Source organism: Argiope bruennichi, chromosome 2 (genome assembly GCF_947563725.1).
Source record: "Argiope bruennichi chromosome 2, qqArgBrue1.1, whole genome shotgun sequence".
NCBI classification, from domain to species: domain Eukaryota; kingdom Metazoa; phylum Arthropoda; class Arachnida; order Araneae; family Araneidae; genus Argiope; species Argiope bruennichi.
This window is the reverse complement of record NC_079152.1, coordinates 86153237-86168847: the sequence shown is the minus strand read 5'-3', so window position 1 is coordinate 86168847 and position 15611 is coordinate 86153237. Positions and strand designations below refer to the sequence as shown.

The following is a 15611-nucleotide window of genomic DNA, read 5'->3' as shown; positions in this document are numbered from 1 at the left end:
TTTCATCATACCTGATGTTAAATCTATATATGATGAAATGGCATACAAAAATGAATCCATCATTCAGACACAATGACTGTCATCCATCTACAAATACAGAACACTTGACTCACGGCTCTCATTTATAAACAGCTAAGTAGCTAATAGAATTTTCGGTCAAGGTACTTACCTTTAAAAACAGAATCACGACTTACGAAGAAAATTTCACTAAGCCTTCCACGTTGATTATTAAACTTAATTTCCAAAGGTTCTGATGCTAGATTACCGTCAAAAAGTTGGGCGACAATTTCAAATTATAATGGATATGGGTTAAATTAATACCGAAAACTAGAAATGCTGAATGAATAGCCATGAAAATTGTTGTGATATATACATAATAATATAATAAAAAAGTAAAATGTGACCACGCTCTCAAATATGCTAACAAGAAGATAAATATGACAATATCCTCTGTAGAAACATGAATTAGTTATTAATATTCTCTTACTATTCGTGGGATGCTTTCTATCTTTACAAGCATCTACGCCAAGTATTTAATACCTTTAAATTCATAACTCTTGCTTATTTCATAACACAAGATCGAATTGCCATGCTTTAATGCAAAATTATATTTTATAGTACTTAAAGCGAGTTTAAATGTACACAACTTCTAAAAAAGTATCAAATATGATGGTACTAGTGCCGCATATTAAACTATTCATATTTAAAAAAATGTTAAAAAAATGGAATGAATAAAATTTCTCAAAACACTTCAGTAAATGTATTCATATTGCAAATTGTCGCTGCGCACCTATAGTTTTGATATACCATAAATTATTAGGGTTTTTTTTTTCATTTCTTGAAGATACAAAAATAAAACATTGTGAATGCCATAATGTTTGACTTTTGAATTATGATGAATCACCACGCTTTAGAACTCTCAAAACTCTTATTCTCAAAAGATTTATTACTGTCTGTTAGTATGTGTATGAACATGATAATTCAAAAAATGAGTCAGCAAGAGAAATGAATTTGGTACAAGATCTTAATAGTAAAACTGTGGATGTCTATGAAATTCTGAATGAAGATCCATCAAAGAGAATTTTGTCTATTTACCGATATGCGTGCATCTTAGCGGGCTTTGATATCACATTAACACCAAGGAAAATTCTGAATTGTAATTATAACTAGTAAAATGTTGAACATCAAGAAAAGTGCAATTGAACTTTTCACTCGAAATAAAACTAGAAGAGAAAAGAGTATATTTCATTTTTATGTGATTTTCGTTATAACTAGAAAATAATAATATTCTTATTTCTACATATGTCTTCAGGTTTATACTACATATCACGAAATTTTAGGATGCAATTGTCTAAGTCTTCACAAACGAGCGTAATTAACACAGCAAAATTAATGTGGAAAACTATTTTAAAGACATTTTTAGTTATAAATAATTATTTTTTTAAATTAAACTTCCTGTTTTAAAAAAATCTTCATCAAGTCAAAAATCATCTAATTATGAGTTTTATAAATTAATTATTAAACTGCACAAAATTATTTGAAAAAGGTATAATTTAAGCTATTTTAAGTTCATTATTACACAGTAAAGGGTTTAATTTATAGTACCCTGTGGCGAAAGCATACTTGTCATCACAAGTTTTCATATAATAAAAGTTAAAAATGTATTCAACGCTTAGTAAAGGTATGCGAGAAAATCAATGTCAGACTTTTTTTTTACTCTATTATATTTAGAATGTAGCAAAGAAACAATTTAAAAAAAATCATTTTGCTCTAATAATAAATGCCATTTTCCACGAAAATGGAAAACTCATCAAAATCCTGCAAACAGTTTTTACTTTTAATGTTCTCAGTGTTTTCGTTATCACTCCTGAAATCCTGATGAGGCCCAGGGCTTGTCCCAGTTGACTTGAAAGAGTTACTTCTGGACAGTTTTTCCTTGTCTCTGCTCCTCAGGAGCTTCAAAGAATGGCACCTTTTCAATTTACCATTTACGACCCCTGGAACAATTACAATCAGAACAATTCAAGCAATGTTTATCATAGACATTTGATCATCGTCATCATAAAACGTGACACATCTATCAGTTAAAAATAGAAACACAAATCCAAGCTTTTAATAAAGAGTTCTAAAAAAAACATTGTTAGCCAAGTTGATATTATACATTCATGCATATTAATGTGCATCAAAGTCAAGAAGAAATGAGGATGGGATGACCAGAGACACCCACCATTGTTCAAGTGTCATTTAGTATATAACCGATTGAAAGATACTATTACAGGGAATAGCATAATTTAAATATTCTTTTGAATGGAAATTTCATAAGCGGCTCATGCGCTATAAAACTTCATCAAGTCAGCAACATCTGTTCTTTGATGACATGAATAGAATAAGCTTTCTCAAATCCTTCTCATTCTTTTATGAAATTCCTATTATTGAATTCATAGATAGTTCTATTTCCATCAACTACCCTTGATGGAAGAATTTAACTTTCTAATTGAATGATCGATTCGATTCTGGATAATTATTGTTTATTTCAGTCCGTAAAGATAGTAAAAGACACTCATTGATTTATTTAAATGCAAAATCTGGGGGTTTTAGCAGAAAGGCTGTCATCCCCTAATGCCAGTGAGTCAGATTAAAATGCACTTAGGTTACTTATGCACTTAGGTTACTAGGAAATGCACTTAGGTTACTAGGAAAAAAATGGCCCTTTAAAGGACCATTTTTTTCTAGTCATATTATGTTAAAATATTTTTAGGCTTGAAATTAGAATAAGAAAAGGGATTCATTTAACTTATTAGATAAATTTAATTTGATTATTTAATTTGGTTAATTAATAATTAAGTAACAAATCAAGACACATCAATTTGTGTAAGATAAAGAACGGAAGTATCTAAGTTTCTGTCTTTGTAAAAAAAAAAAAAAATTGTCAGAACATATGCCAACCTACATAATTTCATACAAATATTTATAAATTTGGTGGGAAGCATACTTTCCACGGCCCTAGAAAGGGTTAAGACAGTCTAAGTGACTTTGATTTTTAAGTTAATTTCTAACGTCGCATGCGTGAGTGAAATGCCCTTTGAGCATTTGGATGAAGATACTCTCATCTAGGTTAATTAAAACCCTCTTATATTTGGGGTCACAGCACACGGATACATCACAACATAGAAATACTTATAAGAAATATATAAAAGACATTTTCACACAAAACACGCACACACACGCACTAGAGGAGGAGGAAATCCTTCCTTGACGTCAACGCCACACCAGGTAGTGTTAGCAGTTTTGTTAAAGTCAAGGGGACTTTAACTGAAAAGAGTCAAATTTGTTGTACGAATCAGACACATCATTACATGCCAAGAAATTTAAAAAAAATCATTACAATACAAATAGTTTGTAAACAAATAAGTTGAGTTGCCAGAATGTCGTCTACACAACAATTTAACAGTTGTTGAAAATGTAAACAATATTTTTTATTCTGGATTATCTCTTTATACACAGCAAAAGTGTTTGTAAATTAATTTTTCTGCTAAAATGAACGAACTAGACTTAATTGTTAATATCTTAGCTAAAATGATCGAGCTTTATTTAATTGTTAGATTTTGAAATTAAAATATTAAACAGAACCGTCACCTTGATACATTTAGTAAGAATAAAATAATGACCAAGTCTACAAGAAATCAACATTTTAGTATGGTAGTTTAAAATTATCAAAATAAATAGTACATTGAATTTAATACTTTATTATTTATCTCTGAAATAAAAACGTTCAGATTTTTGTCAAATTGCGCTCATATAACATTTCAGACTTATGTAAAAAATGCCATCAATTTCTTTTTAAAATATAATCATTTGCCATATAAGTATGGAATGCTCTTGAAAAAAAGGATACTTTATCGAATGTTTATCGAAATAAAGTAATAATTAATAGCTTAACATTAAAAACTTTTATCATATACGAATTTTATTTTATTTTCGTATAAATAAAATAATCGTTCAATATTAAAAAAAAAATCAAAATAGAAATCAATTTATTGACATATTATTTCGGAAGGAAAATTTAATACTCAAAACTCTAAGTGAATAATTAATTAGAAGAATATTATATCTCAAATGACGGAACTTGGAAATATTAAATGTTGCGATATTTCTGAAATGTAAAACAAATCTTTTATTAGAAAATTTTCAAAAGACATTGTTAAATTATACGCTTAAACACTATTTTAATAGTTTAATTTATTTTAATTGCATTAAATTAAGCAATTAAAAAGATATGAAATTATGCGGGGACTAAACACTGTTTTATTAAAGCTATCAAGGGTTATAATTTTTTATGTAGTATATTCTCAGTAATGTGAGAGACACGAAACAAAGGGTTGCCAAATTAACAAAAGCTTTAGATCAACAAGGTTCATTTAAAAAAAGGTATTTAAATCACAAAATTTACATTAAGTAAAAACATGCAAAATTATATGAAAATTCTTCTTTGTAATATTCATATAATGTATATTACAAAATATAATTCAAAATTTGAGCAGCAATCTAATTTTTGCGCTTTGGCAAGATAAAGGACAACCAGTTATTAAATTGATTGATCATTACAATGGTATGCTACTTGGTAAGTGTTTTCTTTGCATAGGAAAATATTAATTATATTTCAAGTAGTTTAATTATATTTAAAAAATAAATCTTTCAACTAAGAAACAAACGACTAAGTTCAAGTGTGTTATTAGTTTAAGGAGATTTTGTTATCAGTGAGTGAGTGAAATTTTGCTTTTAAATATATTGTCATGAAGAAAATACAATTTTAGAAAATAATTTTGCTTATTGCAAAAGATGGAATAAAGCAAACATTCATGCTGTCACTTCTAAGATAAAGATTAGAATAAAATGGATTCAAAAGAAGTAAAGCACACGAAGATTCTGGAATTTTTTAAGCTGATCATTTTTACATTAGGTTGCCAGTAAATCTTTCACCTTTTTATTTTTATTTAATTAGTTTTATTCAAGCCACTAAACTTTAATCCACGTACATTAAAATAATTTCAAAATATGTAAATTAAGTGAAGATAGAAGTTTTATTTTATTTTTTTTCAAAATTGGTAATATAAATAGTTAATGTTAAACCTTTGCACTCGAATGGTGACTCTCAAGACAGTGCATCGTTTTGAAGTTTTATTTATTTATTTTCCAATTTCGACTGTCAAAAACACCTATAGAACGAACGGTAAAAAGACGTAGATAAATTTTTCGGAGAAATTCAACCTAAACAATTATATATAATTTTTCGGAGCAATGAACAAGCCTTTGTATTAAGTGAATAATTAACACGCCTTTGTATTAAGTGAATAATTGTGCATCGAATTACTTCTCCAAGTGCAAAGAGTTAATAGTAGCCAAAGTTAGGACTTAAAAATCACTTTTTAGCCTCTAACTTCTAAGCAACTGCAGCTATTGAAAAGCTTTTAGTACTTAAGTTGTTCATAAGAATGAGACGATAATTCCTCATTTCCATTTATTTTTCTGTCTTCAATTCTAAGGAAGTTATAGAAAAATTAATATTTCAGCCCCCGCACTATTTCCACCTCTTTTGAACTAGTTGGATCTTCTACGATCTCATCCAAGAGTTTTAGTCCTAAGTTGGTCAAAATCTAATCTAAATTACTTTAGTTATAATGTTTACAATATAACGCACGGGCACAATGTTTCACGTATATATAAACTTTTTAACGAAGGGTGGTTTAGGGTTCTAAAGACCTTGAGCGGTAAAGATCTGCAGAAATTTTCTTGAAGTCGTGTCATGAGAACTATTGGAATTGGTAGTTCTCCTATAAGGAATCCACCTAACATGATCTCAGATACGGAAATAATAACAAGCGTATTTTATACAGAGAAACAATGAACAAGATTAATTACAAAACTAATGGGAAAGAACAATCAAATTAAAAAGTGGAAGCAATCAGAAAAAAAAATTACTTTGCATCATTGATAAAAGTTACTTCCTGTTACTTCAAGGAGGTTGGTAATTTGTTATCCGTAGGCTTGAAGATTGAAATTTCGATAACATACTTAAAAATAAACATAAGAATTTCTTCATTAAAATGATAAAATTTTTATAATTAACTTCTTAAAAGTTAAAATAAAGTTAAATTTCATTCTCCCTTTTCCCTTTTTAAAACTAAGACAATGAAAAGAGTTCTTAGTATTACTCAAGGTACCAGAGAAAACTAACAAGTAACTGATTATTATCAGTTAAGAACTTTGTTTCAATCTTATCTTATTAAGTTAGCTTAATACCTATCAGTTTACCTCGTTTCCGGCAGTACTACGACTGATTCATAAAAAGAATACGCGAATTTTTGATATGCAAATACATGATTAAATAAAAGTAGCAATTAATTTAAAAGATACAAATCTAGCATACTTAAGTATCTCACGAGTTCTTTTCAGAATGATATAACAATCAATGTCTCAAATAATGTGTGTAATAAACTTGATGTAGGTTATTTCTTTGTTTCAGTTCTCTAATACATTTGTTGCATAATCAAAATATAGTAAGTAAAATTATCAAAACCTTACCTTAAATGCTGAATTACAATATTTGGATGTGCTGACAGATGGCTGTATAAAGAAATCGTATAATCTGACAAAATAAGCGTGTATAATGCTGAATAAAAGTTAGATAAAAATTTAGTATCAACACGAGCAGTTATCACCCATTACCTAAGCTTAAATACAAAACAAAAGAAGTAATTAGATGAACAATTCCTAATTAGAACAATTCAATCTTTTTGTTCACATCTCCTACAGCCTTGTTTCAATTAGTTTTGTAAGTTACTTATTTGAGTTAATTTATTAGTTACTAATTAATAAACTAAATGGTTAATTTCATTTTGTTTATTCAGTAACTCACATTTAGTTCACTGCCTTGCTTTAAATTAATGTATTGTTTCATTTAATTTAGTACATTATTATACTTTTGATGACACTTTTTCAGTAAGAAAATTAGTATCAGTTGATTTAGAATTATGTATTAAGCATCTTGTTTGAGTTAGTTTCGTACCTTTCCTAGGTTCAACTATTCTTTCAGCTGAGGACCAGGCTGTTAATATTTCCTGCTGCTTTGTTTGCGTACAAGCTGTTCTTCCATCGTCCACTGCGTACGCTGTACCGTGTAACCGGACTATAGCTTCTTCATTAGTTAACAGCATCTGTCGCTCTAGCGGAGGTGACATGGCTAGTAGACGGAATGTATCAGGTGTAACTACTGAATATCCTGATCCTGTATGATATAGTTTCCGTTCTTTTATGAGGGTACCTGAAAATAAAGTTATAAATTTAAGAAGACGATATAAAAAAAATGCAAAAGAAAAAAATCATCTTCAAATTTCTAAACTGATTTCATCCTACACTGGATTGAAAAGCCGAGCTTATTGAGTCATTTTATTAATCCAACTTGATTTAGTTCATCTTGTCAAATTCACGTGTCAAAGTTACATTAAAAAAGAAATGTGGCATTTTCTATTAAACAAAACAACCATCCGACTCCTGAGTCACATCTGACTGAGCGTCAATATATCCAGAAAACCATTCCCCCGTTCAGCTTTAACAGTTGAGTTAAAAATGTAAGTATTTATATTGTTTGGTAAATTATTTTTTGTTCATAATTTTTCCATTTAATACTTTGATTAATGGAACTAATTAAAAAGTGGTCATCAAAGGTCCAGGCAGGGATAAAAATCTTGAATCAGAAAAAAAGTAATTGGCTGTGATAAGTAAAAACGATGGAGCTTCAATAAATGAAATAAGTTGCTATTTGTGAAACTTTCAAAAAAAATGACTCACATATGTTTTCCTTGGTGGAAAATCAGCAAAAAAAAATCTAGCAATCAGTAATTCATGCCAAAAGCAGATTGATATACCACTTTTATATTTTACAATGATGTTACAGGTAGAGACAAAATTCAATCATTTTACTCTGATTCATGGTTTTTAGTCTTAACTGAATGGGCATCTGATGTCCACTTTTATGCTATTTGAGAAAGCATATCAAATATAATAAATGGCAAATTTATTAACTTAAGCAGTTTATCAGAGAATGCAGATGTTTATATTTTAGACTTTTATCTGATTATAAAAAAGAATTTTCATGCTTCTGTGTGATGTTTTTGAAAGGTGCGTTTATTAAACTTGTGGTTTTTATTTCAAATATTTGGAAAAATTTAAAAATGTTATGAAATATTTGTTGATAATAAATAATTGATAATATTTTTTCTGATAAATATTATTTTTACATTTATTGGTATTTTTTTAGCACTTTTCAATATTTAGTAATGAAACTCCTTTTAGTATATTAAAAAAAATGAAAGTAATATAATTTATTCAATATATGTTTTCTTTTTTATCTTTTCTTTGAAGCAAATATAAAAATTTTTACATTTATTTTTCCTTGTTTTTTTTCTATATAATCGATAGTTATAATCATTGCAAAGACTATTAATAACACTACTTCTGTGATTCTTAAAATCATTCAAGCATCAAACAAGCACGATAATCATTTTTATATTTGATTCATCATTAAATTAAGAAATAAAAAAACTGAAAGTAAATAATCTGATTACTTGAAACTTATCACTTTATTACTTGAAACTTGTTAATTTATTACTTGAAACTTGTTAATTTATTACTTGAAACTTATTACTTGATAATTATTACTTTTTAATAATTATTTATTAAAAAATATTGAATTAAGAAACAATTCTTAAGGTTTTCTTATCACATCATTAACACACCCCATCACTAACACGTAACACAAATAAACGAAATCAAGCTGGTAAATAATGAATCACAAAATTGTTTTTGTTTCAAATTTTATAGAAGTTTAATCGTCTAAAACTAAATAGAAATGCTAAGAGCAATATATAGATTTTAAATAATTTGCTTTTTCTAGACTTTCTAATTAATGTTAATTTCAGTATCTTCATTTGCTTGACTGTTGCTAATGAATTTCTTCGACCACTATGTTGAACAAGCTCTTTCTCAATTCCACTAAACAGAACCTCTCATCTTAAAATTATAAAAAATCCGCTACTTGCAAGGTGTCAGTTACATAATACCAATTCATAGAAACAGAGTATCGCGTAACAGTCACAAAGATTAGCTTCCAACATTTCAAAATGGCCACTGACTGGGCAGCTAAATTTTGCTTTCCAGTCAATGACCATTAAAAATTGTAAGTCTTTATATTGTGGAGGATATTGTCAGGTACCATTCTGGCGATACATAATTTTGATATTTTTTTTAAATTTTAATAATTAAAACTTACAAACTGATAAAGCCGGAAATAAAAATTTTGTTACCTAAAACTAATCTCTGTTGAATGGTCTTGAAAGAATACAATTGATGTGATATCAATTTAAGAATTTTTTTCTGAATAAGCTTAAATTATTTTACATCTGTACTGATATCGATAGTTATAAAAAGATATTTTGAATAAGATCCCGATAAATTTTTAATAAAAATGTATCGTCGCGGAAATTAATACAACAGAAATGATATTAAATAATCAAAATAATATCAGTGATGGAAACGTGTGACTGATATTATTGATATCAACGATTTTCATGAAAAAATAACAATAAAATTGTAAATAAAATATAATTGTCAATAAAACAGTTTCTATAATACGTGCATTGAAGTTCCATCCTTTCTGGAAATAAAAAAAATAATAATTAAAAAAAACTATCTCGCTTTTCTTAGAGTTACGTTCTTATTGTAACATCCATTGGTGTATTTGAGTATTTTTAATGGATTTTTTTTCCAAAAAAAAAAAAAAAAATTGGTGGTTAAAGCGGTGATGGTGGTTAAAGCGGTCGCAAACTAACGCTACCATCTAAAGCCGGCCATGTGTTCAGACTTGTTAAGAAATCGTAGAACAATTTATGGAGATAAATCAGCTTATACAATTACATATTTTAGATCTAAAAGCATCAACACGAATACTTCCATTCACTGATGCATTTGATAACTTCTCTGCAAAATCTATGGTTAAAAATATTTAATAGCCAGAATGATCGTAATTCTTCAAAGATTGTCAACGCCAATAACTTTAATATATTCATATATTTATCCACTGAAAAGTCGAAACAGATATTTCAAGTTCTAACTCAAGTTAAAATTGTTAAAATGAATATTTTAAATTTTCATTTCCGAAAATTTCGGAACATATTCTTGATATATTTTTTTCAGCTATAGGGCAGCATTGAGCAATGTAAATAAAATACAACAACATGATTTCAATTTGTGAAATAATGGAGAAAAAGGTTTTCTTTAAGCCAAATATCATTATACTTTATACTATGCAATATAATAATAATTATTATATATATGTTACGGAAAATGTGATTAATCCAGTGATTATGGATACTTACCGGTAATTATACATAATCACCAGTTTTCTGATGATTATGTACAATTACATCATTTACTCACCTAGAGTCTTATAAAGAATGTCATCTGATGGTACAGTCAGTTCTGGAAAGGTAGTCTTTAGTCTCTTGCTGATGACTTGCATGGATGCGATAATTCCTTCTGATGTTAAGTCATAAACCACTTTGCATAATGCTTCTGGTAAAGGTGCAAACTGCGTCTGCGCAATTAAGTTCATAGTCACCGGGTCCAAATCTCCTATTAAAAAATAAAATAATCAACTGATTAGAAAAACAGAAATAAAAACAACAATAAATTGAAAAATATCGCCATTTAAAACTTGTTTTTGTTGGAGAGATGTTCGGTTTCAATCCTTCTTCAAACAATTCATACTACATCCCATAGAAAATGAAAAACATCTCATACAAATTAAAAAAATATTTTTCTTTGTAAACTGATATACTTAATTTACAAATGCACTTTCAACGCCTTGTATGACAGTACTGCCGGAAATTTAAATCTAGAATTTGCAGTGTAGTACATTAGAATATTGTTTCCGCTCACTAGACTGCTATATGAAATAAATTTAATTTTTAAAATTCAACTACAAGATATATATCTCATAAAATTAATAAACATTTAAATAATTCTCTTTTCAGTTTATCAAGTAATTATTTTAAAATGTAACAAAAAAAAAGTTTCTCAAGCCTTGCAATTTTCTTATTAATAAAAAAAAAACTAAAAAATAATTTACTTTATTCAGAAATAAAAATATTCATTTCTAAATTCTTATCACATAGATTTATATTTTATAATTGAACCATATAAATACTGAAATGAAAATAAAATTCATCTAATTAGTTCCCCATTGTGTTCATAACTTACTATGACTTTTTCATCTGCTCAGAATTTAAATTTTTTATTCCACCAAAATGAAAAACACCAGCAGGAGACAAAATAGAAATAAATTAGATTTTAAGCGATGAAGGTTTTCGACTTACAAAAGGAAGTGAGACAAACAAATAAGTATAAACTAAAAATAATTTTTAGAACAAGTCAAAAGAAAGATGAAATGACAGGACAATAGTTTGGTAAGGTTCTGGAAAGAAAGGCTTTTAATTTATTGAAAGAAATTTAACTAATCTTTCTAAATTTAATTCTTTTATGGTTCTAATAGTAGTAGCAAGATTTCTACTACTACTACCGCTGTAGTATTCAAGTTTCTTCAAGTATTACATTTTTCAAAGAACATTACCGTAGTTTAATTGGTCTGTTATTATTGCATAATTTTACATAGAATAATACAGAAAACTTTCAATAATTAACTCAAATTACATAAAATGTTAAGTTCTCGACTGTTTAGCTGCATTTCAAGTAATGCTTCATTTTTACTTTTTCGTATACGTAGTATTAAGAAAGTATAGTAACCTTAAAAAAATTCAAACTCGAGATTTTGATGCATCTCCGCATTTTAGATTTCCCTGAGTTTGAAAAACACATTTTTGGAAAATGTCTGTCTTTCTGTCTGTCTGTGACAAAGATAACTCAAAAAACGTTTTGAGCTAGACGGTTGAAAATTTGGTATACGGTCTTTACACCTATTTCGCAGATTTCTGTCAAAGTTTTAGTAAAATCTGCTCAGGGGAAGTCCGTCTGTCAATATAAAAGCTAACGCGATAACTACAAAATGAAGGGGCTAGATAGATAAGATTCGGTATACAGATTTAACATCGATAGCGGCGGCACCTATCAAAGTTTCAGCCAAAACCGACAACGGGTTGACTGCCTGTCTGTACTTTCAGAAACATGCAAATCCGATCATTCAAAAACGCAATGACTTAAATATATCAAACTAAGTATGGAATTTTGTGAATATTTGTGCTAACTTTATTTTTATTCTATATTTCTTCTTCTAGATATAATCTATTATTCATTATATGTTTTTATTTATTATTATTCTATATTTCCTCTATTATTATTCTGTATATTCTATATATAGAATTCCAATTAATCCGATTAATCTATTATATTCTATATATAGAATATAATAGAATAATACTATATATTATTATTCTATAATTCTATCTATTATTATTCTATATATTCTATTATATTCTATCTATTATTATTCTATATATTCTATTATATTCTATCTATTATTATTCTATTATATTCTATCTATTATTATTCTATTATTCTATATATTCTATATTATTATTCTATATTTCTTCTAACTTTTGTGAATATTTGTGCTGAAGATATGCAACTTAAGTATGGAATTTTGTGACTACAAGTGCAGTTTTGTGTCAAATCTTAATTCCAATCGATAGATAAAAACGTGTCTAAGCACAAATTCGATATTCGGATACTATTAATCTCATGCACTGGATTAATCGCTAAAACACTCAACGAGGATCATATGAAAGATCCAGTAAAAATGCTGAATTCATCCTAAAAGTTAATGCTTTGTAACTATTGCACATCAATGCTATGCAAGGCATTCTCTAGCATTTATTATTATAATTTTTTTATTAGAGAGTAAGAAAGAAAATGTTACAATTTTTTCCATCCGAAATAGGAAAAATGTCAAGTATCGTGGATTCTATTCTACTCTTAGGAAAGTATGTTTTATTTCGAAACTAAACTTATTGACCACTTCTGCATATTCCTGTATAAAATATTTGAATTTCCTATATTCCCGGTTACATAGTATAATTATTATAAAATTTATATCAGATTATATATAAATGAGATAATAAAGATATTACATTATGAACCAGCAGTATCATTAATTAAGGATTAAGATAATATTTCTGATCTAATTATTTTATTTATCCACTCTTATCTCAAAAAGATAAGCCTTTATATTTGGTTTTTGACCTTATATCAAATAAATATGTTTCTTAAGGCACATGTCGTAGCGATACCTAATCCATCCAGGTCAAGTATAAGTAAAAAATAAACGAAAAATTGGCAGGTTAAAAATAAAAAGTGTTATAAGCCGAGTTTCTTTTCGTCTATTTACTCCTTTTCGCCTACTGTATCTTATAATAACGAGTAATCCTTTCTGTTAATTGTTTCTCTTGAGCTACTTTTTTACCCAAGGCGACAGAACTTGACCTCAAAAGAAATGACATGTGTTGTTCGCTTTTAATGCATGTCTCTTCTTTCCTCTCGGGCTACCACTAACCAGAAAACTTTAATTATCGGATTTAAATTGGCGGCTTTCAGCGTTTTCGCTCACGCGATTTCACGCCTTCTCCGTGGTTTAATAGAATTTTAACTGGAATTGGTTTCCTATAAAATGCATTTTAGTGCAAAATAGTTTAAAATAAATTTTCAATGTTAATTACATAGATGTTAACTACCTAGTACAATATTGTTCAACATTATTCAATATGAACAATATTGTACAATATTGTTCGATGTTATATGATATTAATCAATATTATACAATATTGCGAAAATTGATCAATGTCATATAATATTGCACAACATTTGTGTTCCTACTAGGGCATATCACTACAATATTATATTAAAGTCAGAAAAATCTGTAACGTTAGGGAGAGAAAAAATATCGCGCCATTATCAGATACGCAAATCTTAACTACTGTTTAGGCATCAAGTAACTCAGAGAGTTTGTTATTATGTTTAAAATGACTGATTTATAGATATGTGAATCAAAGTGAATTATGAAATCATAAACTTCATATTTTATTTACATTATTTGAGGCTTGATTGCAACAAAAATAATTAAGTTGAAATCTACAATTTTTAATTATTCTATATTTATGTTGATTCTTTACATTCTTCCACCGCTTACCAGTTGGAACTGTAACAAATTTTCTTTCAGAGGTGGTGGTTATTGTTGTTTTTAATATATTGTAGCATTACATTTTATTTCTGTTAGTGAATCACCATTTACTTCGATCCAATTTTAAGGTAAAAGTTCGTGACAATTCTTAGTTCATAGAATTACGCTCTTTTATGTTTACTTTTAATGTTACTATATAATTACATCTGATGAGCGAAAAAAATTATAATTGTTTTTATTTCTTAAGCACTCTGTCAGTGTTCATGAGATTTTCTACTATGACTTTCGTTCATTAATCTATGAAAATTAAATCTGAGATATTGTTTATACGATAAGAGCTTGTCTAGAATGGACATATCTTTTAGCATAATATAATATATGAAAACAATTGTAAACACACAAAGTTGTTGGCTGATTATTCACTAATAAATAGTTACAGCTCCTCCTATAAGTTAATTTGCATAATACATCGTCATATTTTTTGATACTATCGCATTTGTTTAGTATAATGCTATTATTTAGCTATTAAACAATGCTAATTTTAATAGTATGAAAATTTTCAACTGAAAAAGCTGTTTCGAGAAATATTAATATGATGTTTTGCAATTCATTTTATTCGCTTTATACAATAATGAGACTCAAAACTGTTTGAAAACCAATCGCATAATCCAATCGATATAAAAGGGGAAAAAATGTTGTAATACTATAAATTTTACAAATTTATACCAGGCACCCCTCTCCCTAGCTGTCATATTATTTATATATATATATATATATATATAAAAGATGGACTTTTCCAAAGTATTTCGAAGGACGAGAAAATTTCTAATAGAACATTCTATAGATAACGAATCCATAAAAAGAAACAATCTGTTACGGATTAATAGCATACAATTTCATACCATACTTCAGTCACATTTTAAGAATCAAAGAACAAAAAGAAACTATTGTCTTTCTCTTTTACAAAAGATAAAATCACATCAGATAATGGAAAGCATGCAGTGTTATAGAAAGACAAAGTATTGCACAGTGTATTTAGATTTCCATATAGATCGTGGGAAGATGTACGAACAGTTAGGGTTCAACCCACTTAATCTAAAATGGAGGGCAATTCATTTTATATAGGGCTAAATTTTCTGTAAATAATAGCCTTCTATTTCTCAAGTCAAAGACGTAATATTCATACTAAGCAACGCCATGGAAAGCATATTATTTCCAATATAGAATAGTTTAAAAATTCATTTTCAATTTGAAAATAAGTTGAATTAATTTAACTCCTATTTTATTTAATATAAATATTCAATTTTTTAAAATAAAAAATATTTATTAAGTATGCAATGTGGCTAAACTACTCTTGTTCAAAACA

The 15611-nt window shown here is 27.7% G+C and overlaps 1 protein-coding gene across 1 annotated transcript in view; it reads right to left on the bottom strand.

Annotated features, from left to right (window-relative positions):
* Positions 1-15611, bottom strand: part of LOC129957405 (storkhead-box protein 1-like) — a 166258-nt gene that overhangs the window by 22894 nt on the left and 127753 nt on the right. The window contains exons 2-4 of the mRNA XM_056069715.1: positions 10495-10689; positions 7067-7321; positions 1836-1997 (exon numbers count right to left, since the gene is read on the bottom strand). Of these exons, the coding sequence (XP_055925690.1) occupies positions 1836-1997; positions 7067-7321; positions 10495-10689 (612 nt within the window). The remainder of the gene's footprint in view (positions 1-1835; positions 1998-7066; positions 7322-10494; positions 10690-15611) is intronic.